General features: G+C 41.7%; 2 protein-coding genes across 3 annotated transcripts; one reads left to right on the top strand and one right to left on the bottom strand.

Annotated features, from left to right (window-relative positions):
• The first annotated feature begins 1,715 nt into the window (after positions 1-1,715).
• Positions 1,716-13,387, top strand: TMEM140 (transmembrane protein 140). The gene is made up of 3 exons (XM_060777217.2): positions 1,716-1,777; positions 9,018-9,165; positions 11,685-13,387. Exon 3 carries the CDS (start codon positions 11,701-11,703, stop codon positions 12,310-12,312), a length of 612 nt encoding a protein of 203 aa, XP_060633200.2. The 5' UTR covers positions 1,716-1,777; positions 9,018-9,165; positions 11,685-11,700; the 3' UTR covers positions 12,313-13,387.
• Positions 13,388-16,501: 3,114 nt separating this feature from the next.
• CYREN (cell cycle regulator of NHEJ) lies at positions 16,502-22,313 on the bottom strand. Of its 2 annotated transcripts, none has more exons than XM_060777220.2 (4): positions 22,175-22,313; positions 20,502-20,633; positions 18,418-18,484; positions 16,502-17,892 (listed from the first exon to the last, which is right to left on the bottom strand). In XM_060777220.2, exons 2-4 carry the CDS (start codon positions 20,621-20,623, stop codon positions 17,650-17,652), a joined length of 432 nt encoding a protein of 143 aa, XP_060633203.2. In that variant the 5' UTR covers positions 20,624-20,633; positions 22,175-22,313; the 3' UTR covers positions 16,502-17,649. The 2 variants fall into 2 exon arrangements, with proteins under 2 accessions (XP_060633203.2, XP_060633201.2); XM_060777218.2 differs by having other exon boundaries at positions 20,502-20,629.
• Between the last annotated feature and the right edge of the window lie 1,395 nt (positions 22,314-23,708).

Here is a 23,708-nt window from a genome sequence, read left to right as displayed (position 1 = left end):
ACCATTGTTGCACTTTGGTTGCAGTTAACAGTGAGATTTGGGCTTCTGTTCATTACTATTCTATTTTAATATGGCTATTTAATTGTTATATAACAGTGTACATTGTAGGGTTTAATTACACATTTTGGTGCCTCAAATGTTTTTGTGTATATTTGGCCTCCAGATTCTAAAAATGGCACCAGTTTCCCATCAGCTCTAGTTTTAAAGAAACAGAATATTTATTTATTTATCGTGTCAGAAGCAGATTGAGAATACAGTTATAATGTATACAAAATAAAGCCACAAACAAAGTTAAAAACTTGGGATTATGCTAAATGTCCCTTGACCCGAAGCTGGCCACTTGGAGTGCCTCTGGAGTGCCCGTGAGAAGGTTCTCCATTGTGATATGTGTATTGTATCCAAATTTGGTGTCAATTTGTCCAGTAGCTTTTGAGTTATATTAATCCCACAAACGAACATTACATTTTTATTTATATAGATTATTAGTAATATTACATGTAATATAACTTTATAATTATAGTATCATATTATTATTAGTAATATTATATTGCATTACATTATAATATTATAAATATTATATGTATATACAATATATTATTACATTTACATTACATTTTTATTTATATAGATTGTATTACATTATAATATTATCAATATTACCAGTATACCCATCTTGGAAGACATCCTACTCGGACAACGTGGGATCGCCTAAGTAAGTAAATAAAAAAAGTATATGTATATACAATATATTATATTATTAGCATAACACAGTATTATATAGCCGTCCCCTGCCATGTGTTGCTGTGGCCCAGTCTGTGTATATGTGTTTTGTGTGTGTGAATATATTTGTGTTTGTGTATATATGTGTTGTTTTGCACATGCTTTGTAATGTTTGTTTTTTGGCTTTTTAAGTCTCTTCTGTTGTGTTTTTCGATGATTTGATGAATGATGGTCACTTGTTGGCCTGATAGGTGTCTTGTGTCCAAATTTGGTGTCAATTTGCCCAGTGGTTTTGGAGTTATGTTAATCCCACAAACGAATATTACATTACATTACATTACATTTAGATATAGATATAGATACACACACTACTACTACTACTACTGCTATTACATTATATATTACAATATTCGTGTTAAGGTAAAGGTTTTCCCCTTGACATGAAGTCTAGTTTTGTCTGACTCTGGGGAGTGTTGCTCATTTCCATTTTTCCAAGCCGAAGAGCCTGCGTTGTCCCTAGACGCCTCCAAGGTCATGTGGCCGGCATGACTGCATGGAGCGCCGTTACCTTCCCGCTGAAGCAGTACCTATTGATCTACTCACACTTGCATGTTTTTGAACTGCTAGGTCGGCATAAGCTGGGCCTAACAGCGGGAGCTCATCCCACTCCCAAGATTGGAATGCAGGCTTGGGGGCTTCTGGGAACTGTAGTCCAAAGGCTGTTAGGAATTGTAGGAGTGGAAGTCCAAAACACTGGAGGGACCAATGTTGGCCCATGCCTGCTAAAGCAAAAACAAGGGCTGCATCTACACTGTAGAATTACTTTTTGTGCCAAGCACGTTCTTGGGTTGTTTTGAGGAGAGCCTTGAGTTTATCCCCATGTCAGCCAATGCTGGGAAAATCCCATGTGATAAATATTGTACAGGGAGGAGGGGAGCAAAACCGAAAGGGAAACTTCGGTCTCGTGACGCGCAGCCTTTTAAGTCTGGACGTACAGTAAACAAACTCACACGGGCGGCGGAGTTCGGAAGGAGCGTTCCCGGTCCCAGCTGAGCAAGTATGCGCGTTGTTTCTCTCCTGGCTCCCTTTCCACGCCTGAAAGCGTGTTTGGGGCTTGGTTTGTCCTTTGGGAAGGAGGGGGAGACCCTTGAAAAAAGACAAAACTAGGTTTTCAGAATGTAGGTATGGCTACAGTCAATGCCGGGTTGAATTCTCCCCCAGTGGTGCGTCTACACTGCCGAATTAATGCAGTTTAATGTATTGTCGAAGGCTTTCATGGCCGGAATCACTGGGTTGTTGTAGGTTTTTCGGGCTGTAGGGCCATGTTCTAGAAGCATTCTCTCCTGACGTTTCGCCTGCATCTGGGGATGCCTGCCACAGATGCAGGCGAAACGTCAGGAGAGAATGCTTCTAGAACATGGCCCTACAGCCCGAAAAACCTACAATAACCTAATGCAGTTGGACACCACTGTCAATTAATGTCATGGGATCCTGGGATTTGTAGTTTAGTGAGGCACCGATGCTATTACGCAGAGAAGGCTCAAGACCTTGTAAAACTACAACTCCCATGATTTCAGATCAAAGCTCAAAGTGGTGCCAAACTGCATTGATTCTAGGTTTCCTTTCTTTTGCTTGCCCTCCAGAGTTTGGGATGTATTGCTGTTGTGATTTATTGAAACAAGAGGAGCCTCTCCGCTGCAGAATGAATGAAGTGTGGCACCGCTTTAACAGAAACCAATGCGATGGAATTGATTTGGCGAGGCTCTGGAGGGAAGTTCTCCAGCTGGAAGTTTGAGAGGGGAGTGGCGCATCATGAGGGAGTCTCGTTGAAGGGTCCTGGGTGCACCTGCATCAGGAATGGGCAGGCTTCCTAAAGTGGAGGCCCCCATGCAAACCCTCCCTGCTAGGTAATGGAAGGGGGAAGGGGAAAGAGGAAGGAAAGAGAGAAGGAAGGCAGGACGAAAGGGAAGGAAGGAAAGGAGGGAAGGATGGAAGGAAGGACAGAAAGGGAGGGGAGGAAGGAAGGAAGGCTGAAAGGGAGGGAGGGAAAGATGGATGGATGGAAGGAAGGAAGGAAGGAGAAAGAGGGAGAGAAGGAAAGTAGGACAAAAGGGAAGGATAAAAAGGGAAGGAAGAGAAGGAGGAAGGAAAGAGGGAGGGAGGACAGAAGGGGGGAAGGAAGGACGGAAGGAGAAAGAGGGAGAGTCGGAAGGATGGACGAAAGGGAAGTATGGAAGGAAGGGAAGAAAAGAGGGAGGGAAGGAGGGACAGAAAGGGAGGGAAGGAAGGGAGGGAGGAAAGAAGGAAGGACGTAAGGGAGGGAAGGAAGGACTAAAGGGAAGAATGGAAGGAAGGGAAGGAAAGAGAGGGAGGGAAGGAAGAAGGGACAGAAAGGGAAGGAAGAAAGGGAGGGAAGGAAGGATGGATGAATGAGAAGGAAAGAGAAGGAAGGAAGGAAGGAGGGACAGAAAGGGAAGGAAGAAAGGACAAAAGGGAGGGAAGGAAGGAGAAAGAGGGAGAGAAGGAAGGATGGACGAAAGGGAAGGATGGAAGGAAGGGAAGGAGGGACAGAAAGGGAAGGAAGGAAGGAGAAAGAGGGAGAGAAGGAAGGATGGATGGACGAAAGGGAAGGATGGAAGGAAGGGAAGGAGGGACAGAAAGGCAAGGAAGGAAGGAGAAAGAGGGAGAGAAGGAAAGGATGGAAGGAAAGATAAAAGAAAGAGAGAAGGAAAGAAGGACAAAAGGGAAGGATGGAGAGCGAAGTAAGGACAAAAGAGTGGAAGAGAAGAATGGAAGGAGAAAGAGGGATGGGAGGAGGAAGAAAACACAAAAGGGGGAAAGGAAGGGTGGAAGGGAATGAGAAAGAAGGAGGGGAGGAAAAAGGGAAGAAAGGAAGGAGAGAGAGAGAGACGGAAGGGTGGAAGGGAAGAATGAAAGAAAGAAGGAATTAGGATGAAAAGTTGGAAGGAGAGGGAGGAAAGTAAGGAGGAAGGAAAGAGAAGGAAAGACAAAAAAGAGGGAAGGATGAAAGGGAAAGAAGGATAGGAAGGAAGGGAGAAGGAAAGAGAAAAGGAAGGAAGGGAGAAGGAAAGAGAAAAGGAAGGAAGGATAGGATGGTGCGAGAGAGGAGGGCTTGAGAAAAGAGCCCAAGGGGCCGCATGGGGAAGGGAAGAATGGAAAGGGCCTGGGTTTGCCCATACCTGATCTACGCTATAGAATTAATGCAGTTTGACCAAACTTTGCCATGAACCAATGCTATGGAATCATGGGAGTTGTGATTTTATGAGATACCAGTACTTTTTGGCATAAAAGACTCAAGAGCTTGCAAAACTAAACTCCCATGTTTCCATATAATTGAAGCATAGCAGTTAAAGTGAAGTCAAATTACATTCATTCTATAGTGGAGATCATGCCTGGGCAAAACACCTGGAGGGCCCAACTTTGCCCAGGCCTGGTGTAGATGCCCCCTTGCTTTGTAATCTCTTGTTTGCTTCCTCACACCTCCATTGTGAATGTGAACAGTGTCACGTTTTTTTCTGTTTGTGTTCTTTGCCCCACAAAAACAAAAGGGAAGTTCTCACAACCATCTACTGCATCATGCATTCTGTGGTTGTTGGATGAAGCATCCGTTTGCTGAAGCCGGTGTTTTGCTGATCTATTTGGTTTCCGTTCTCCAGCCATCTCCATTTGTTTTTAGTGGGAGATTGAGAGTGTGAAGCTAGAGCTTTGCAAAGAAAAAGAAAATTAAGATCTGATTATATATATATATATTTAAAAGTTTAAGAAAATTAAGATCTGATTATATATATTAAAATTAATATATATGTATTAAAATTATATATATTAATATATATATTAATTTATTAAATTAAAATAAAGACAATTAAGATTATATATTAAAATTAATATATATAAATTTAAGAAAATTAAGATCTGATTATATATATATTAAAATTATATATATGTTATATATATATGTATATAAAAATTAAAATTAAGAAAATTAAGAATATATATATATATATATGATTGTTATATGTTGATCGTGATTTTCTTAGTGAAACATGGAAAGGCACAGATTCAAGAAATGGAAGAAAACATGTTCAGGAAATAGAATGTCTTTCTCTTCCTCTCGCTCTGTTTCCTTCCCTGCTGTAGCTCTTGAATTAGGATGAACACACCACTAAACCAAACATTGTTTCCCTGGTAAACAAAAACCACTTCATGTTTTGGATGCAATGGGACTGAGTTTATTTGTTTTGGGATCGCTGTCATTTAAATATTTATTCTTTGTTAACGTTTATATCCCATCTTAACATGGAAGTACACCAGGCTGAGAAATGAGTACATGGCTCAAAGGAGTTTCATGGCTGAAGGGGCATCTATACTGTTGAATTAATGCAGTTTGACACCATTTTACCTGCCATGGCTCACACCTATGGAATCCTGCAATCTGCGGTTTGGAGAGGCATCAGCAGTCTTTGGCAGAGAAGGCTAAAGATTTTGTAAAACTCCCATGATTCCATAGCACTGAGCCATGGCAGCTAAAGTGGTATGAAACTGCATTAATTCAACAGTGCAGATGCACCCATAGTAGTTGAACCTGTCTCAGTCCATAGCATATTTACAGATAGACATAAATAAATGCCACTGTTTTTCCTCAAATATGTTAAACTTTATACACACTTAGCTAAGTGCACATAAAGTAAGGAGACACTGATGATTACGTTTTAATGGCTTTGTATGGTTTTATATTATATGGTAAATGTTTTAATTGTATTTATAATCTGTTTCAATTGTATTTTATAATTGTTGAGGCATCGAATTGTTGCCGACTGTGAACTGCCCTGAGTCACCTCTGGGCTGAGAAAGGTGGTATATAAATATGGTAAATAAATAAATAGCTGAGAATCACTCTCATTGGGTTACTGTGAGTTGTATGGCCATGTTCCAGATGCATTCTCTCCTGACATTTCACCCACATCTATGTGAGGCATCCTCAGAGGTTGTGAGGTCTGTTGGAAACTAGGCAAGTGAGGTTTATTTATCTGTGGAATGTCCAGGGTGGGAGAAAGAACTCTTGTCTGCTTGAGGCAAGTGTGAATGTTGCTATTGTCCACCTTGATTAGCATTGAATGGACTTGCAGCTTCAAAGCCTGGCTGCTTCCTGCTTGGGGGAATCCTTTGTTGGGAGGTGTTAGCTGCCTTGATTGTTTCCTGTCAGCATTTCCCCTGCTTTTTGAGTATTGCTCTTTATTCACTGTCCTGATTTTAGAGTTTTTTAATACTTGTAGCCATATTTTGTTCATTTTCATGGTTTCCTCCTTTCTGTTGAAATTGTCCACGTTTGTGGATTTCAATGGCTTCTCTGTGTCGTCTAACACAACATTCACACTTGCCTCTAACAGACAAGAGTCCTTTCTCCCACCTTGGACCTTCCACAGATATATAAACCTCACTTGCCTAGTTTCCAATAGACCTCCCAACCTCTGAGGATGCCTGCTATAGATGTGGGAGAAATGTCAGGAGAGAATGCCTCTGGAAAATGGACATACAGCCCAAAAAACACACAACAACCTATTCTATACAACCTGGAAAACTCACAGCAACTCAGTCATGAAAGCCTTTGACAACACAACACTTTCATTAATCATTTGTTTATTTCTGAGTTAGCAGGCATGGAATGGTATTACTAATTTATAACTCCTAATTCAGAACTTTCACGCCTTAATTTGGATTTTTAAAATGTGTCCACCACAATGTGGAGAAAAGTGAGATTCTCCTTATTCAGAAAGTGTTATCAAGGTTGAAATCTGTAAGCTTGATTGGTATGTTGTGCCTTTTTTATAATTATTGAAGAATTACGTTAATAATGTGGTTTGATACTGAAGCAAATGTATTTCTAGGTTCTTGTGGGTTTTTTCGGGCTATAGAGCCATGTTCTAAAGGCATTTCTCCTGACGTTTCGCCTGCATCTATGGCAAGCATCCTCAGAGGTAGTGAGGTCTGTTGGAATTAGGACAATTGGTTTATATATCTGTGGAATGGCTGGGGTGGGGCAAGGAGCTCTTCCCTGCTGCAGTTAGGTGTGAATGTTTCAGCTGATCACCTTCATTAGCATTTGAAGGCCTGCCTGAGCCTGGGAAAATCTCTTGCTGGGAGGTGTTAATCTGTGCCTGGTTGTTTCCTATCTGTTGTTTTGCTGTTGTAATTTTAGAGTTTTTTAATACTGGTAGCCAGATTTTGTTCATTTTCATGGTCTCTTCCTTTCTGTTGAAATTGTCCACATGCTTGTGGATTTCAATGGCTTCTCTGTGTAGTCTGACATGGTGGTTGTTGGTGTGGTCCAGCATTTCTGTGTTCTCAAATAATATGCTGTGTCCATGTATTTCTACATGTAAATGTATTTCTAATATCTTCTCTATACTGCGTCATGAAAATCACGAGTGTTTACAGTCTTTTGCAGAGCTTCCTGTATCAAACGAGTTTTTCAAAGATGTACGATTTAATAGTTGAACATGGGAGGTTTCTCACATATATAAAATTGACAGGAAAGGTTCATCAACTCAGTCCTGCAGTTTAAAGTACTAACCAAAAGAGAAACATTTTTGTATAGCTCCCAGTGCTCAGTGGTAACTATTTGCATGAGGTTAAGTGGAAACATATGCTTCGAAAAGCAGAGAAACTTATTTCTAAAGGAGGTAAAAGCAAAAGTGCATCTTTTCTACCGCTAAAGGATGTTTGACAGTATTAGCGTTTCCATCTGGAGGTATTGCTGTAACCACAAGACATCTGATGAAGAAATAATGTATTCTGCTTTATCTGTAGTGAGATGGTGGTAACCAAGCATCTGGTCTTAGAGAAGCATTTCTCAAGTTGGGGGTTGGGACACCAAGGGGGTTGCCAAAGACCAGTATTTTCTGTTGGTCAGGGGGGTTCTTTGTGGGAAGTTTGGCCCAATTCTATCATTGGTCCGGGTTCAGAATGCTCTTTGATTGTAGGTGAACTATAAATCCCAGCAACTACAAATGTCAAGGTCTATTTCCCCAAACTTCAGTATTCACATTTGGGCATATTGATGATTTGTGCCAAGTTTGGTCCAGATCCATAATTATTTGAGTCCACAGTGCTCTCTGGATGTAGGTGAACTACAACTCCAAAACTCAAGGTCAATGCTCACCAAACCCTTCCAGTATTTTTTCTGTTGGTCATGGGAATTCTGTGTGTTACGTTTGGCTCAATTCCATCATTGGTGGACTTCAGAATGCTCTTTGATTGTAGGTGAACTATAAATCCCAGCAACTACAACTCCCAAATGTCAAGGTCTATTTTCCCCAAACTCCACCAGTGTTCACATTTGGGCATATTGACGATTTGTGGCAAGTTTGGTCCAAATCCATCATTATTTGAGTCCACAGTGCTCTCTGGATGGAGGTGAACTACAACTCCAAAACTCAAGGTCAATGCCCACCAAACCCTTCCAGTATTTTTTCTGTTGGTCATGGGAGTTCTGTGTGTTAAATTTGGCTCAGTTCCATTGTTGGTGGACTTCAGACAATGTGGACAATGCTCTTTGATTATAGGTTAACTATAAATGCCAGCAACTACAATTCCCAAATGTCTGGGTCTATTTCCCCCAAACTCCATCAGTGTTCACATTTGGGCATATTGAGTATTAGTGCCAAGTTTGGTCCAGATCCATCATTGTTTGAGTCCACAGTGCTCTCCGGATGGAGGTAAACCACAACTCCAAAACGCAAGGCCAATGCCCACCAAACCCTTTTTTTGTTGGTCATGGGAGTTCTGTGTGCCAAGTTTGGTTCAGTTCCATCATAGGTGGAGTTCAGAATGCTCTTTGATTGTAGGTGAACTATAAATCCCAGCAACTGCAACTCCCAAATGACAAAATCACTCTCCTCCCCCCAACCCGTCCAGTAATCAAAATTGTATCGGGTATTTGTGCCAAATGTGGTCCAGTGAATGAAAATACTGCATATTGGATATTTACATTATTATTCACAACAGTAGCAAAATTACAGTTAAGAAGTAGCAACACGAATAATTTTATGGTTGGGGGTCACCACCACATGAGGAACTGGATTAAGGGGTCGCAGTATATTAGGAAGGTTGAGAACTATTGTGCCAGTGGGTCAGATTGCAGTTGGGATCTTCTGTGCCATCCCCATAATACATCATGACGGCTGCCAGTGTCTTGAATGGCATTACAAGATGATTATAAATAACCTGGCCTGATCAAATCATCATCATGACATAGTGAAATCTCTTCTTTTTGATAGGTTCCAGAATTGTCTCTTGCTTATTCATCTGAGTGTCGTTTATAAAGGTCACTGCGAGCTAAGGTGACAGTACTTCTAGAAGTCCCGACCAAACTCTTACGATCTTGTCCGCTGTGCGCTGCTTAGGAAAAATTTCTGCCTTTGGGAGGTGAGTAGTAGGCTTTTTAGCCATTCCATCATCTTTGAATGTTGTTTGTGTTAGGATTTTCTGTTATGTTAGGGGAAACTCCAAAAAATATAGCAGAGCATGCAAAAATACAATAGTTGAGCATGAATAACTTTTCAATAACTTTAAAACATAGGTTCTTTTTATTGCAATTTCCAGTATTACAGAAAAACATTTAGACAAAGAATGACGTTAGACATACAGAGATACAGATTCTATATTGGATTTACAGTTACATGGCTAACAAACAAACAAACAATTGAGAATTACATTTTCAATTACCATTCACACACATGTACATGCATTTATCATCATGCATCCAAATATTACCAGAAGCACCTGTTAGGCTTTCCTGCAGCCTGCCAACGAATAGTTCCAAAACTTCCATAACGGCATAACTCCAAAACTCCAAAATGCATCCTTTCCCTAGGCAAAATGACAAGGACCAGATCTCTGTTTTCCATACAGCAGAACCTGACTCCCTGCACAAAATCTAAGACTGCAAAAGCACACTTCTTCCTCTTCCCTTGAAAAAGTTGAGTAATGCAACTGAAAGCAAAAGTATTCTTCTGGAACATTTGAGTGACTCACAGCATGACTTGCAAATGCAACTCTCAGTGAGTTATTTAATGAAGAGGAGCTCAGAAATGCCCATCTTCTGAATGGTAAGGTTGCAGAATTGAGCCAGGCACATTCTGTCAAGGATTGCAGCAATTCCTATATTTTTAAAAACCTTGCATAAGATCTGCAGCCCTTTCCTCAACGTTCTGCTTTCTGTTTGCAGACTCCTGCTTTCACGCACCTTCCTTTCCTCTATACATTCAAGGATCAGCCTTGATCCTTCATCCATTTTCTAGGTCATCCAGTGAGTCTGGAATGTAATTTCGCAGAATTGTGTATTCTTAGAGGACAGTGTCAGTTCTTGTAAAAAGACAAAACAAGATTGTTTTTCAAGCCCTTTGTGATGACTGTGCACTCTTTGCAGTTGCAATAATTGGGTTTGCACAGCTCTTTGAAGCCTATAGATGACCACCTAAGGTGCCCGTATCTGCTCTTGGAGAAGCAAAAGCAGTGGTGCAGTTCACAACCAGAGACCCCAAAGTAAGGCATTCCTGAATTGCACAAGGATAGTTATATTAAGAAGCTCTTTTTTCTGCTTTCTATTGTGTTACTCATTAGTAGATATTGGCAGGAATCCTGTTGGTTAGTCATAAATAGTAGGCCTGGTCAATCCATGGCTCTAAATGGTTCTAAAGAACTTACAAAACTAAAGTTCTGCTGGTGAAAATTTTAGAACTCTAACAAAACTCTCAAAATTTCATTATAAATGACAGTTCTTAATTGGTTCTATCATAAAAATCACAAATAATGAAATAATAATTAAATTACAACAGTGGTTCCCAATCTTTTTTTTGACCAAGAACCACCTTGACCAGGGGCTACTCTCCAACATTAGTAACAAAAGGATTTCATATCGGATTCTGGTCAACTTTAGATTTGGTTTGGTTATTTGGGTTGCTGATTCAGAAAATTGCATTGGATAGACCGCATCAGTTCGTTTCTGATACTGAACATATGCCATCCAGTAGTTGCCATCTGCTTGCCCACAGAAAACCATATTTAATAATCTAGAGCTAATGTGGTCTATCCAATAGAATCTTCTGAGTTTGCACTCCAAATACCCCCAGGAACAGGCCTAAAAAGGAAGACACCAATGTGCCTTTGCTTCCAGGTGCCACATGGAATGGCTCTGGTGGGTAGTCAGCCTCTCTCCTCCCGACATCCCTGTCGCCTTGGCACTTTAAGAGGGTTTCTTGAGACCAGTCGCTCTCGTTACAATGATATAACAACGGTGAGGCTGTGGGCCATGTTTTAGTTCTTGGGGACCATTGGTGTCCACGGACCACAGGTTGGGAACCACTGGGTTACATGAATAAGGGTACTGGCTCATCTGAAGGGATGGGAATATAATCCTATACCTGAGATGACCTCACAACCTCTGAGGATGCCAGCCATAGGTGTAGGCAAAACATCAGGAGAGAATGCTTCTTGAACATGGCCATACAGCCCGAAAAACATACAACAACCCAACTTCAGAAACGTTTAACCCTCTAAATATTTTGGCCTATAACTCCTGTCAATACTAAAGGATATGGGAAGTTTTAGTCACGAAGATCTACAGGTTCTTCGCCAATGCATTAAAAGTTTTTTTCTGCTCTCTTGTGTTCCTGCTGCACGGGGCTTGCAGTAAACCCTGTTGAAAATAATCCCTCCATTCCCAACAGGTGATGCCAAGTTATCCGCATTACAACAGTTTATCCAGACTTGGATAAAGAGACGCCATTGGGAAAATTTTAATGTTTGCTTTCTATAGGGTATCGCTCCAACATCCTTGCTATTTATTTTTATGAAAATAAGTAGATAGGCTGCAAGAGTCACACGGAATCAAGTAGGGTCTTGATCCCTGCAAATGCAAACTAACCATTATCCTTTCTTACCAGATTTTCAGGAGTTACAATGCAGCTGAAGTTCCAAAAGGCCGTTCAGAAGCCCATCACGGGGCGACGATGGCAGAAGTACTGCTCGTGCCTCGTATATCTGATCCATCTCCTGGCGGTTGCTTACACCGCTTTGCTATTTTATGCCCTTGTCTGGGAAGCTGGGAATATTGTCAATCTTCCCACCAAAAGAATTGGCTTCTTCAACTTCTGCCTGTGGGACCAGGAGGCAGAGAAACTGGATTGCCTCACGACCCATAGTCTGGAGAAGATGGGTGTCAATATGAATGCTCTGATACTGTCAAGGATCTGCGTTTATATCACACCCGTCATCTGTCTCTTCGTTGACAGTACGATCTTGCAGTCCTTGTGTTTGAAAGACATAGATGGCTGGAAACTGGCCCGTAATCTTCTGGCCATTTGTGGTTGGTTTTTGCCTTCTGGCCTGGCTTTGTTTCTCTTCTGTACTAAGAAGTGGGTTCAGGCTGCTGATTTGGGAGGCGTTTTCGTAGCCCTAGTTGGGGCTTACATTTTGTTCTTGCTGCACCTGATCATTATTGTCCTGCACCTTGCACGGTTCAAGGATCATCTCCCTGAAAGACAGTTCTTTCCTGAAAGCAGCCTTCCATGATAATGGGAAGCATGTGCTTGGCACCCTTAATTTAGGGATGATTGTGTGACACAGCCATACTCTTTGCAAGTTCTGAGTGAGGCCAACACCTGTCGTACTAAGATGAGAGAGTTGGTGAAGAGCTTGTATTCCTAGCACAGGCGTATTTCTGTTTGTTTATGATTCAAATGATGCGGCAAGGAGGTTTCTCGAGGACTCTTTCAACGGAACCCAGTAGCTAATTGCCAGCTACTCCTCGGTAATAATGAAACGTGCCTTAGTATCTCATTTAACAGTTACTGTCTTGTTTAGGATAAGTTATTAATAGCTGATTTGCTTTTAATATAGGGCCTTGGCTTGTTTTACAAGGGACCTCTGATTTGTGGGGTTGGTCTACAGCCTCATATCTCTTGACATATATGGAGGGGTAAAAGAGTTGCACCTTCCTTTGCACAAGAGATCAAGAAACTGAGAAACATCAAGTATCTCACTAATGCTCGAAGTCTTCTGTTGTTAATTTTTTTCTCTTCCAAATAACAATTTTTGATGAGAGCTTTCAGGCGAAGTGTGGGGTACTGTAGAGCGTGGTTTTGTTGTTCTCTGCCTTCTAACCAAAGGAAGAATAAGGGAGATTCTGTGAACTTTGAAGTACTGGTGCTTAACTTCCCTTATGTTCACAACTACTGTTGATGGTGCCCACCATAAATTAGAAGACCAGAAAAAGAAATCTCTTTGCAAATCTCAGTAGGTAGAAGAAAAGTAAGTACAACACCAATGGTGGGCAGAAATGTCAATTTTTGTACACAGCGAATGAAAGTACAAAGAGTTTTCCTTTTACACTTAGTTATTATATGGATGAGGCCTTTTATAAGTCTTGGTTAAATTTCACTTTTAAAATGTGGTGACTTTGGGAATTGATAACGATACCACCATTATGTACATGCTGCCATGTGCCCGTTACTATAGGCGTGGAAGGAGAGCTCTTTTCTGGTTCCTATTAAGCATCAATACACCAATGTGCCATTTTTGAAAGTTATTGTAGAGCACAATGTCAAAAGACTTGTTCATTCAAAGTAAAGTCTCGTTAATTATAAAATGTGTCAGTTTTGGTTTTCTAAAAAAAAGCACACCAGTAATGTACCAGAAGCATTACATTCGCTAGTATTTCTTTATCATTTCCAAGCTTCTTAGATGGTTCAGGACACACTTGGCCCTATAATAATAATAATAAGAAGAAGAAGAAGAAGAAGAAGAAGAGATGATGATGATGATGATGATGATGATGATGATGATGTGGAAAATGAACACACAAAAATACTGTGGGACTTTCAAATCCAGACTGACCAAGTTTTGGAACATAATACATCAGACATCACAATTGTGGTAAAGAAAAAAAGTTTGGATTATTGGTGTCACCGTATCAGGCGACAGCCGAATTTTAACGAAAAACAACAGGAAAAACTAAGCCGTTATCAGGACCTTATAAATGAACTGCAAAGTCTCTACCATAAACCAGTACAGGTGGTCCCAGTGGTAATCAGCACACCGGGTGCCATTTCAAAAGATCTTGGCCGGCATTTGGAAACAATAAACATTGAGAAAATCACGATCCGTCTATTGCAAGAAGGCCATCTTATTTGGATCTGTGCGCATCATTTGAAAATATATCACACAGTCCTAAACACTAGGGAAGTATTCGACTTGTGATTTTTGTGATACGAAATCCAGCATATATATCTCGTTTGCTGTGCCATACTGTGTTTTTGTGTCGGTAAAATAATAATAAACTCCAAAGACTCTGGTACAAGCCAGTAAATGTCGTCCCAGTGGTGATCTGCACACTGGGTGCAGTGCCTAAAGACCTTGGCCTGCATTTAAACACAATTGGCGCTGACAAAATTACCATCTGCCAGCTGCAAAAGTCCACCTTACTGGAATCTACACACATTATTCGCCGATACATCACACAGTCCTAGACACTTGGGAAGTGTCTGACGTGTGATCCAATTCAACAGCCAGCAGTGTCTGCTGTGGACTCATCTTGTTGTGTTTCTAATAATAATCATCATCATCTTTATTACTAGACTGCCCTCTCCCCGAAGGGACTCGGGGCGGTTTCCGCACAAAAATGGCAAGATTCAATTTTATGGCTATTTCCTTCCAGCGTACACCCTAGAGATCCCAGTGAAAGATTTGGCAGTTCTCTGCTAAGCTCTGTAGTAATCCTTTACAAACCACCTTGTGAACTAGGTTAATAGCTCACTAACTCCACCTTGTGCTGAGATAGAGAACATGTCAACTTCCTAATGAAAATTGGACTGCAGTTCCTATGATCTCACCCAGCACAAGCAGTTGAAGACTCATGCAGTCCCCATCCCTCATCCATTAAGTTCATGGCTAAAACAAGAAGACAATTTCAAACTTCCAGACACATTTTGAACATAGGTTTCTTTCAAGAAGCCTACATTAACTAGGAGCATCCCTTTTCTAGATTGACACTAAAGCCCCCAATAGACCTCCTGAGCATCCAGATCTTTCAGAAGTTCTGCTTAACCCACTGTTGCATCATGTCCTTGCTACACAGTAGTTGGCGCTCTGCTCACAAGCATAATTTCACCTTTTTCTTCCAAATAAAGGTAAAGGTTTCCCCTGACATTAAGTCTAGTTGTGTCTGATTCTGGGGGTGATGCTCATCTTAATTTCTAAGCTGAAGAGCCGGCATTATCCATAGACACCTCCAAGGTAATATGGCCAGCATGACTGCATGAAGCCCCAATACCTTCCCGCAGAAGCTGTACCTATTGATCTACTCACATTTGCATGTATTCGAACTGGTTGGCAGAACCTGGGGCTAACAGTGGGAGCTCACTCCACTACCCAGATTTGAACTGCCAACTTTTCAGTCAGCAAGTTCAGCAGCTCAGCGGTTTAACCTGCTATGCCAGCAGGGGGCTCTTGCTGTCCTATACATATTGTGTATTTTGAGTCATTATGAAAGTGGGTATTTCTTTCCTCTACTAATGACCCAAGCCTCTCTCCAGGGCTCACACTGTCACTGTAGTTTTGTTGTTGGAAAGCAAAGGGTGGGAATCAGCTGGCTGTGTTTCCAAAAGCAGATGCACACCAATTGCACCATTTGCAAAGACTTCTGCAGGGCTCTTGGCAGAAAATATTCTCAGCCTTTAGCTCTGGCAAAATAGTCAAATATTTCACATGCATTCATTAAGCAATCCACTATTGTTCCCCAGCAACAGAATAGCTGTTCACAGGGAGCTGTCACAGCAGCAGGGTGAGTCTTGGTGAGAAGGAGCAGTGCAAGGCAGTCTTCAAACTACATGCAACCATTCAGGGTCTTAGCTGGTATCTATACAAGTGCGGCTTAAGAGTAACATGGAAACGTAGGAGACAGTTGAACATGTTCCACCTGAGGGAATAGGTGTTTAGACACATCTTACCTTCCTTGCTAAAGTTTTCCAGGAATTTGTAATCCAAAAAGTAACTTCCAAGATGTGAGTGATGTGGGTGAAATTTACTGTTAAAGTGTCTCTCCAATGCTTGATCTTTCACTAGGTAAAAGGTAAAAGTTTCCCCTGACATTAAATCTAGTCATGTCTGACTCTGGGGGTTGGTGCTCATCTCAATTTCTAAACCGAAGAGCTAGCATTGTCCACAGATGCCTCCAAGGTCATGTGGCCAGCATGGCTGCATGGAACGCCATTACTATCCTGCTGGAGCAGTACCTATTGATCGACTCACATTTGCATGTTTTCAAACTGCTAGGTTGGCAGAAACTGGCCCTAACAGCAGGAGTTCACCCTGCTCCCCGGATTCAAACCCTGAACTTTTTGGTCAGCAAGGTCAGCAGCTCAGCAGTTTAATCCACTGCACCACCAGGGGCCCCTACAAAGCTCTTTCATTACAATTGCGCAAATTATATGGCATGGGGAGAGAGAGAGAAAAAAGGCTAACTGAATTAGATGAAGGCTGCCCAATTGAGATGCAACAACAGTTTGGTCAAGCGCTGGCTGCATGTACCCCTCAGGTGTCGCACACACCCCAAAGCCCTCTGGGGATATGGGGACATTTCTGATTTGTTTGGCACTCTCTCACACACACACCTGACCTATATGGGAATGGAACCAGATCAGAGCTAATGTGGCCCCCTAGCCTTCTGCAGAAGCATGTCTATGTGATAAATCATATACAGTGATAACTTAACGTAATAGTTTAATTCGTTCTATGGTAATAGTTTAATTTGTTCCATGAACAAGCTCTTAACTCAAACCACTTCTATCTCAAAGTGAATTTTGCCACTGAAATGCATTTAAATGCTATTAACCCGTTCTGGCCCCCCACCCCCATTTTTTTGTTGTTACATATTTATAAATACAAAAATGTACTTTATGAGTAATAAATAATGTATAAATGCACATTCACATGGAACAATAAAAAATAAAGACCAACTTTATAATGTTAGAAGCACAAGGTTGTAGCAAGGAAGCACAAAGCGAAGAGGCAGAAGCATCATTTTCAATGATGGACTGTATTTAGTCCGGCCTCCCTCCCTCTCTTCACGAAGACAAAACATTCCAGGAATAAAAACCACACAAAATCGACTAACCCAAAGTTCCTCAAAGTAGACAAGAGCAAAGCAGACAAGAGCAATTTCCCAAAGCAGACAAGAGCACAAGGCATGAGGCATGGAGGCTACTCCCTAGAAACCCTGTATTATCTTGCTAGCGCTCCCAAAGGAAGATAGATGCTTTTGAACTGAACTGTAGTGCTGGAGGAAAGTTCTGAGAGTGCCTTGGACTGCAAGAAGATCCAACCAGTCCATACTTCAGGAAATAAAGCCTGACTGCTCACTGGAGGGAAGGATATTAGAGAGAAAGTTGAAGTACTTTGGCCACATCATGAGGAGACAGGAAAGCTTAGAGAAGACAATGATGCTGGGGAAAATGGAAGGAAAAAGGAAGAAGGGTCGAACAAGAGGAAGATGGATGGCATCCTTGAAGTGACTGGCTTGAGTTTGAAGGAGCTGGGGGAGGTGACGGCTGACAGGGAGCTCTGGTGTGGGCTGGTTTATGAGTTCACGAAGAGTCAGAAACGACTGAATGAAGGAACAACATGTATACACACACACATATATACATACAGTATATACACGCAAATACATGGATACACTACTTTTGCTCTGTGAAGAGAAGCAGGACTTGTACAGAGAGGGTTGTTCACTCATTATTCCTTTAAAACAAGAGTTTTTTCAAGGTGAGTGTCCATACATTTGCAGAAGCCACTCCTTTGTAGACAAGTGGCCCATTTCTTACAGTATCTCTTTTGTCTGTTTAAGATGTAAAATTATGTAAAGAAAATCTCCCGGACATATTTCAAAGCATCATCATCGTCGTCCTCCTCCTGTGATTTGGTTGCCTTTCTGCAGCTTAAACCATCCAATCCCTTGGGAAGCCTGGATCCCCCAGAAGGGCTTGAGTCTCTGTCACTGTCGCTCGTTGGAGTCCCATGACGATCTGTCATGGTTTGTTGAGGTTCTGGGTCCTCATCTTCCGATGAAGATATGTTGGTTTTCTTTCCCTTGGAGCTCTAACAAACAAAACACAACACAATAGGTATGCAATCATGCACGTGAGGAACAGTCTCTTGGAATAAGAGTGGGCTATTTTGGGCCCTTCAGTTGCCCATGCTTGCTGGAACCTTCTGGGAATTTGTACCACAGCATCTGGAAGGTTAAATATTCCCTATACCTGTCTGAAATGTACATAGATCCTTTAAAACAGAGTCAGTATGGTTTAATAGTTTGAGCATTGGACTATGAATCTGGAAATCCTCTGGGTGAACTTTGGGCAAGTCAAACGCTCTCAGCCTCAGAGGAAGGTGAAGGCAAGCTCCCTCTGAACAAATCTTGCCTTGAGATTGCTACACATTGGAAAGGACTTGAAGGCACACAACACCTTTTAAAAATAGCTTTCCACATTTTCTCTAATTGTGGAAACTGGGAAACCCTGATTACACTAAAGGACAAGACTATTCCAAAATTTGGCTCTCTATTTTCGAAGTTACAGTGATTTTATGTGGTCACAAGAAAACGGTGGAGCCATTAGTACTCACCTCTGCCAAAATACAAAGAGCCATGTCCACTAATTCTGCTTCATTCATACAATAGACTGTCTCAACTCTGCAAAGAAAATTCACATTGCAACGTAAAAATCCAAGAGCAAAAACTAAGTGGAAAAGTACCTATTGATCTTCTAAAATTACCTTTGAAACCCTTATATTCCACCCACTAATTCTGAAAAACTAAATTTCAGCTGATCCTTGAAGACAAGACCCTCTTAAATATTGTAGAGGTTTTTTTTACCTGCCTTCTTCAACTTGATTTCTAGTCTCATTCTTCCTGCATTCTCTCCTTCCCACATTTTCCTTGCATAAAAAGAACCTCTGCATTTATCATCAACAACACAGACACCATGCTTGGCATCTTGTTAATGAGTTTGACATACGTGCAATTTGTGGCGTAATGAGAAAATAAATCACGTGTAATTCACGTTTGATCAGCCCACACACTGCTTTGCCAGAGAAAAAAAATATGCCACGCAGGTGAACAATAAAGAGCAAGTAGTTTATTCTTCATAGTTTAGAACAACATGTACAATGTGATCAGTTGTATCAACTCACATAATGTCCTTTTATCAGAGATTTAAAATGGTCTTTCTCTGTCCATGTGAACAAATTCCTTCAGCAGCTCATGAAACAAGAGCACACTCCAAAGTCTGTCTCTGCTTTTCTCTTCTTCTTACCTGCATAGCTCAAGCCTGAACAAAAATGCAACAGTGTCCAAAAGTCCCAGGCTCAGCCATCTCCCCAGGCATTACCCAACCAATCAAATTCATGCATCTTATTTTACAGTTGACACATATGCATTAATTGATTCCTTGCATGCTCCAACACAACTTGCATCATTGTGACATTTGGGGGGTGGGACACCATGAATGTACAAATTTTATTCCGATCTCACAACAATCAAAATCTCCCATAAGCTTTAAGAAATGGGAGGAGCAGTAGATACAGTCAACTATTTCCTTCAGCTGGATGTATTTCGACAGGCATCCTTCGGGACCTCATGAGGTCTTTGTGTGACCTCTGCTGGTGATGTTATTGATGTTTGCCCAGCTAAGTGACAATAGCTGGATGCATTCTCTCAGTTCACATATGAGCCTTTATGTGACCTGTAGACTTATGAAGGCTCCATGAATTCCATAAGGCATGGAATACTGAGAGGTGGTTTTGCCAGTTCCTTTCTCTAAAACAGGCATGGGCAAACTTCAGCCCTCCAGGTGTTTTGGACTTCAACTCCCACAATTCCTAACAGCCGGTAGGCTGATCAATGAAATAGCTTCAAGGAAATAGCTAGATGTATCTACTACTCCTCCCATTTCTTAATGCTTAAGGGAGATTTTGATTGTTGTGCGGTCAGAATAGAATTTGTACCTTCATGGTACCCCCCCCAAAGGTCACAATGATGCAAGTTGTGTTGGAGCATGCAAGGATTCGGTTAATGCATGCATGTCAACTATAAAATAAGATGCATTAATCTGATTGGTTGGGCAATACCTGGGAAGATGGCTGAGCCCGGGACTTTTGGATACTGTTGCATTGTTGTTCAGGCTTGAGCTATGCAGGTGCTCAGGGAGAGAAGAAAAGAGAAGCAGAGAGAGACAGAGTTTGGAGTATGCTCTTGTTTCAGGAGCTGTTAGGAATTGTGGAAGTTGAAGTCCAAAACACCTGGAGGGCCGAAGTTTTCCCATGCCTATTCTAAAATATAGTCTACAGAAACTGGAATTCTCTACCAACACTGGAATAGCCATAGGCTGTCACAGAGGACTCAACCACAAATATCTATCTATCTATTTTAAAATGTTCTGGCGTTGAAGATTTGTGAATGAAAACATAGATGAAATTGGACTGGGTCATCATTTCAGAGTTAAAAGCCTTAGTGGCTCACCACAGGATAGCCAGCCGGCAAATTGGGATCTATAGAGTCATATGCCACCGCTTAATAAAGACCCTCTTAAGCCCGCCATACAGCCATTCCAAGGTTTGTGGAGAGTCTGGACATATGCCGAGTACAAATACTTTTTTAAAAATTGAAGGTCAAAGGTCTGCTGAGTTCCTAGGATTGAAAAATGCCTCACCCCAATGAAGTTGATTTCTTCCTCCTCTTTGGTTTGATTTCTGCTTCTTGTCCTGACTCAGTTGCCCGTTTTGTCATCCACATTGGGAGGATCCTCTTCTTAGCTGCTTCTGGAGATCCCATTTCCTCCTTACTCAAGAAGGATAGCATCAAGGGAAAATTAGTAGTACAGGGATGTAGGGATAACAAGAGAAGAAGAAGAAAAAGAGAAGCTAAAGAGAAGACAAGACATAAAGGGAAGTCAAGGGAGGAGGAAGCAAGCTTGTTTTCTGCTGCTCTGGAGACTAGGACGCAGAACAATGGCTTCAAACTACAGGAAAGGAGATTCCATTTAAATATTAGGAAGAAATTCCTAATTGTGTGAGCTGTTCAGCAGTGGAACTCTCTGCCCCAGAGTGTGGTGGAGGCTCCTTCTTTTGAGGCTTTTAAACAAAGGCTGGATGGCCATCTGTTGGGGTTGCTTTAAATGTGATTTTCTTGCTTCTTGGCAGGGGGTTGGACTGGATGGCCCATGAGGTCTCTCAACTCTATGATTCTATGATTCAGCTAGCGACAAGAATAACAGCATCTCTAATGATATTCAACGGATCTATCAGAAATGAAAAGTTATAGATTTTTTTTTTATTATGAAGAAGACAGCAGAGACAGGGTCAGAAGCGTTAGGGCTTTCTATTTTCCATTTCTCAATTTTTCTATATCCTTTGTTTCAAAACACTGTACAACCACTTTTCTATCCTTCTGTTTTAAATAGAAAAAAATACTCTTTTTGCTATATTTTCTTTTTTAACATCATAGAGACCTTTTAGTATTAGATAATAATGGAAGAAGGTAACTTAAGCGGCTGAGGGGGGGAAATGAATGGGCCTGAGGCCAGGAATTGTAGGAGTTGAAGTCCAAAACACCTGGAGGGTCAAAATTTGCCCATGCCTGATCTACACTGTAGAGTTGATGCAGTATGACATTACATCTCAATGCAACAGAATTATGGTGTTTGTAGTTTGGAGCCCCTGGTGGCACAGTGGGTTAAACCTCTGAACTTGCTAACCAAAAGGTCACAGGTTCAAATCCGGGGAGCGGTGCTTCTGCCAACCTAGCAGTTCAAAAACATGAGTAGATCAATAGGTACTGCTCTGGTGGGAAGGTAACGGCGCTCCATGCAGTCATGCTGGCCACATGACTTTGGAGGTGTCTACGGACAATGCTGGCTCTTCGGCTTTGTAATGGAGATGAGCACCAACCCCCAGAGTTGGACACGACTGGACTTAATGTCAGGGGAAAACCTTTACCTTTACCTTAGTTTGGTAAGACACCAACAGTCTTTGCTAGAGAAGGGTAAAGGCCTTGTAAAACTACAACTCTCATAATTCAATTGCCTTGGTAGTCAAAAGGGTGTCAAACTGCATTTATTCTACAGTGTAGATACACCCTCAGTGGGAGAAAGGAGTGCTGTAAATGACGGAAGTGCACTGAAGTTTTGAGCAAAGGTTTCTCACATCTCCATCCAAGCTGCAGATTCCACGATTAAAAGGGGCATGAAACTGATTTAATTGCATAGTGTTGATATACCCAAAGAATCAGCTACCCTTTCAACCCCATCATGAACAAACCCAAGAATAAGTAAAACCCCTGTTGGTTTGCTTTACCAAAACTCTAAACAATGATTTGCTTCCTTACCTGCTCTGTGCAATCACAAATGTTTGCCTCGTTCACCCATTCCAACCCACGTTGCAATTTTGGTGCAGGACTTCTCTCCAAACGTTAAAAGGAAGTAGCAAGCAGCCATCTCTGTGACGTCACGAGGGCTCCTCCCCCTCTGTCCCCCATTGGCTGGGAACTCAAGTTCTCACTCAAGTTCAAGGAGGAGCAAGCAATTCAAAACAAGGCATTAGCCCACTGACTGGCTTTTAACTACAGCTCCCAGAATCTTCCAGCAAGCACTGCCACTGGGAATTGTAGTTCCAAAAAAGTAATAGCCTCCAGCCGAATGACCAAATCTAAACTAACTGCAGGCGAAGAGATATTCATGAGATGTATGGAGTGGAGTCATGTACCAAATTGCAAATAATAACCAAAATGACCAAAAATTGAATATGATGTGAACTTTCAAGTCATTTCTGCCAGATTAATCCCAGAAAATTCAATCAGTACTTAAAGTTTGTTATGTTAGGCAAGTTAGATGCATCATTGGCGGGGTTCAGTGTGCCCTCTAGCTGTAGGATAAACTACAACTCCCACTACAGTGAGTAAAGTCCCCTCAAACCCCTCCAGTAGGTTGAGTTAGTCATGCGGGTTCTGTGTGCCAAGTTTGGTCCAAGTCCATAATCGGTGGAAGTCACAGTTTCTCTGGTCATGGGTGAACTATAACTCCCAGAAATGAAGGTGAGTTCCCCTCAAACCCCTCCAGTAATCAAATTTTGGCATATCAGGTAATGGGGGCTGTTTGCCAAATTAGGTCCAGTTCAATCTCTGGTGGAGTTCAGAGTGCTCATTGATTGTAGGTGAACTATAAATCCCAGTACCTACAACTCCAAAACGTCCAGGCCAATTCCCCTCAAAACCCACCAGTATTCAGATTTGGGCATATTGAGTATGCATGCCAAATTTGGTCCAGATCCATCATTGTTTGGGTTTCTAGTGCTCTCTGGATGTAGGTGAACTACAATTCCTATCAATCCCTCCAAAGACCTCCAGTATGTTTTGTTGGTCATAGGGGTTCTGTGTGCCAAAGTAGTTCCAGATCCATTGTCGGTGAGTTCAGAGTGCGCTTCTTAGATTGCAGGTGAACTATACATCCCAGTACCTACAACTCCTATAATTCATGAATTCTCCCCAAATCTCTCTAATGTGTTCAGTTGCTGATCAATTCCTCTGTTTGCTGTGTGCCACAGAAAATAATAAGAAAAGGTTATGGGAGAGGCAGTGGGTGGGGTCATGCAAATTCCACACCAATGAGAAGCAGAAATACTGGGATGCCTGTGGTGGAGGAAACACATAAAATCTAGGATGAAATTGTCCCCGTATGAAAGCTTTCACTTGGGTGGTGGGCAGTATGGTGTTGGAGGAAGACATTGGCAGGGCTCTTGTACATGTTAATGACACTCACCATAACCTGCAATGTCATTGGAGGGAGGGCTATTGGTGTCTCCTGAGAAGTGAGGGGACAGGAGCTTGTCTGTGTAAGTGGACAGCTCAGCCACATACACACATA

The sequence above is a fragment of the Anolis sagrei genome, chromosome 5 (genome assembly GCF_037176765.1).
Source record: "Anolis sagrei isolate rAnoSag1 chromosome 5, rAnoSag1.mat, whole genome shotgun sequence".
Lineage (NCBI taxonomy): Eukaryota > Metazoa > Chordata > Lepidosauria > Squamata > Dactyloidae > Anolis > Anolis sagrei.
This window is presented reverse-complemented; position numbering and strand designations above follow the sequence as displayed.

Coding starts and splice junctions, on each gene's coding strand:
- TMEM140 (XM_060777217.2), top strand. CDS start 11,701: ATGCAGCTGAAGTTCCAAAAGGCCGTTCAGAAGCCCATCACGGGGCGA.
- CYREN (XM_060777220.2), bottom strand. CDS start 20,623: ATGGGATCTCCAGAAGCAGCTAAGAAGAGGATCCTCCCAATGTGGATG. Junction 18,485..20,501: donor AAGAAATCAACTTCATTGGG/GTGAGGCATTTT, acceptor TTTTCTTTGCAG/AGTTGAGACAGTCTATTGTA. Junction 17,893..18,417: donor CTCTTTGTATTTTGGCAGAG/GTGAGTACTAAT, acceptor TTTGTTTGTTAG/AGCTCCAAGGGAAAGAAAAC.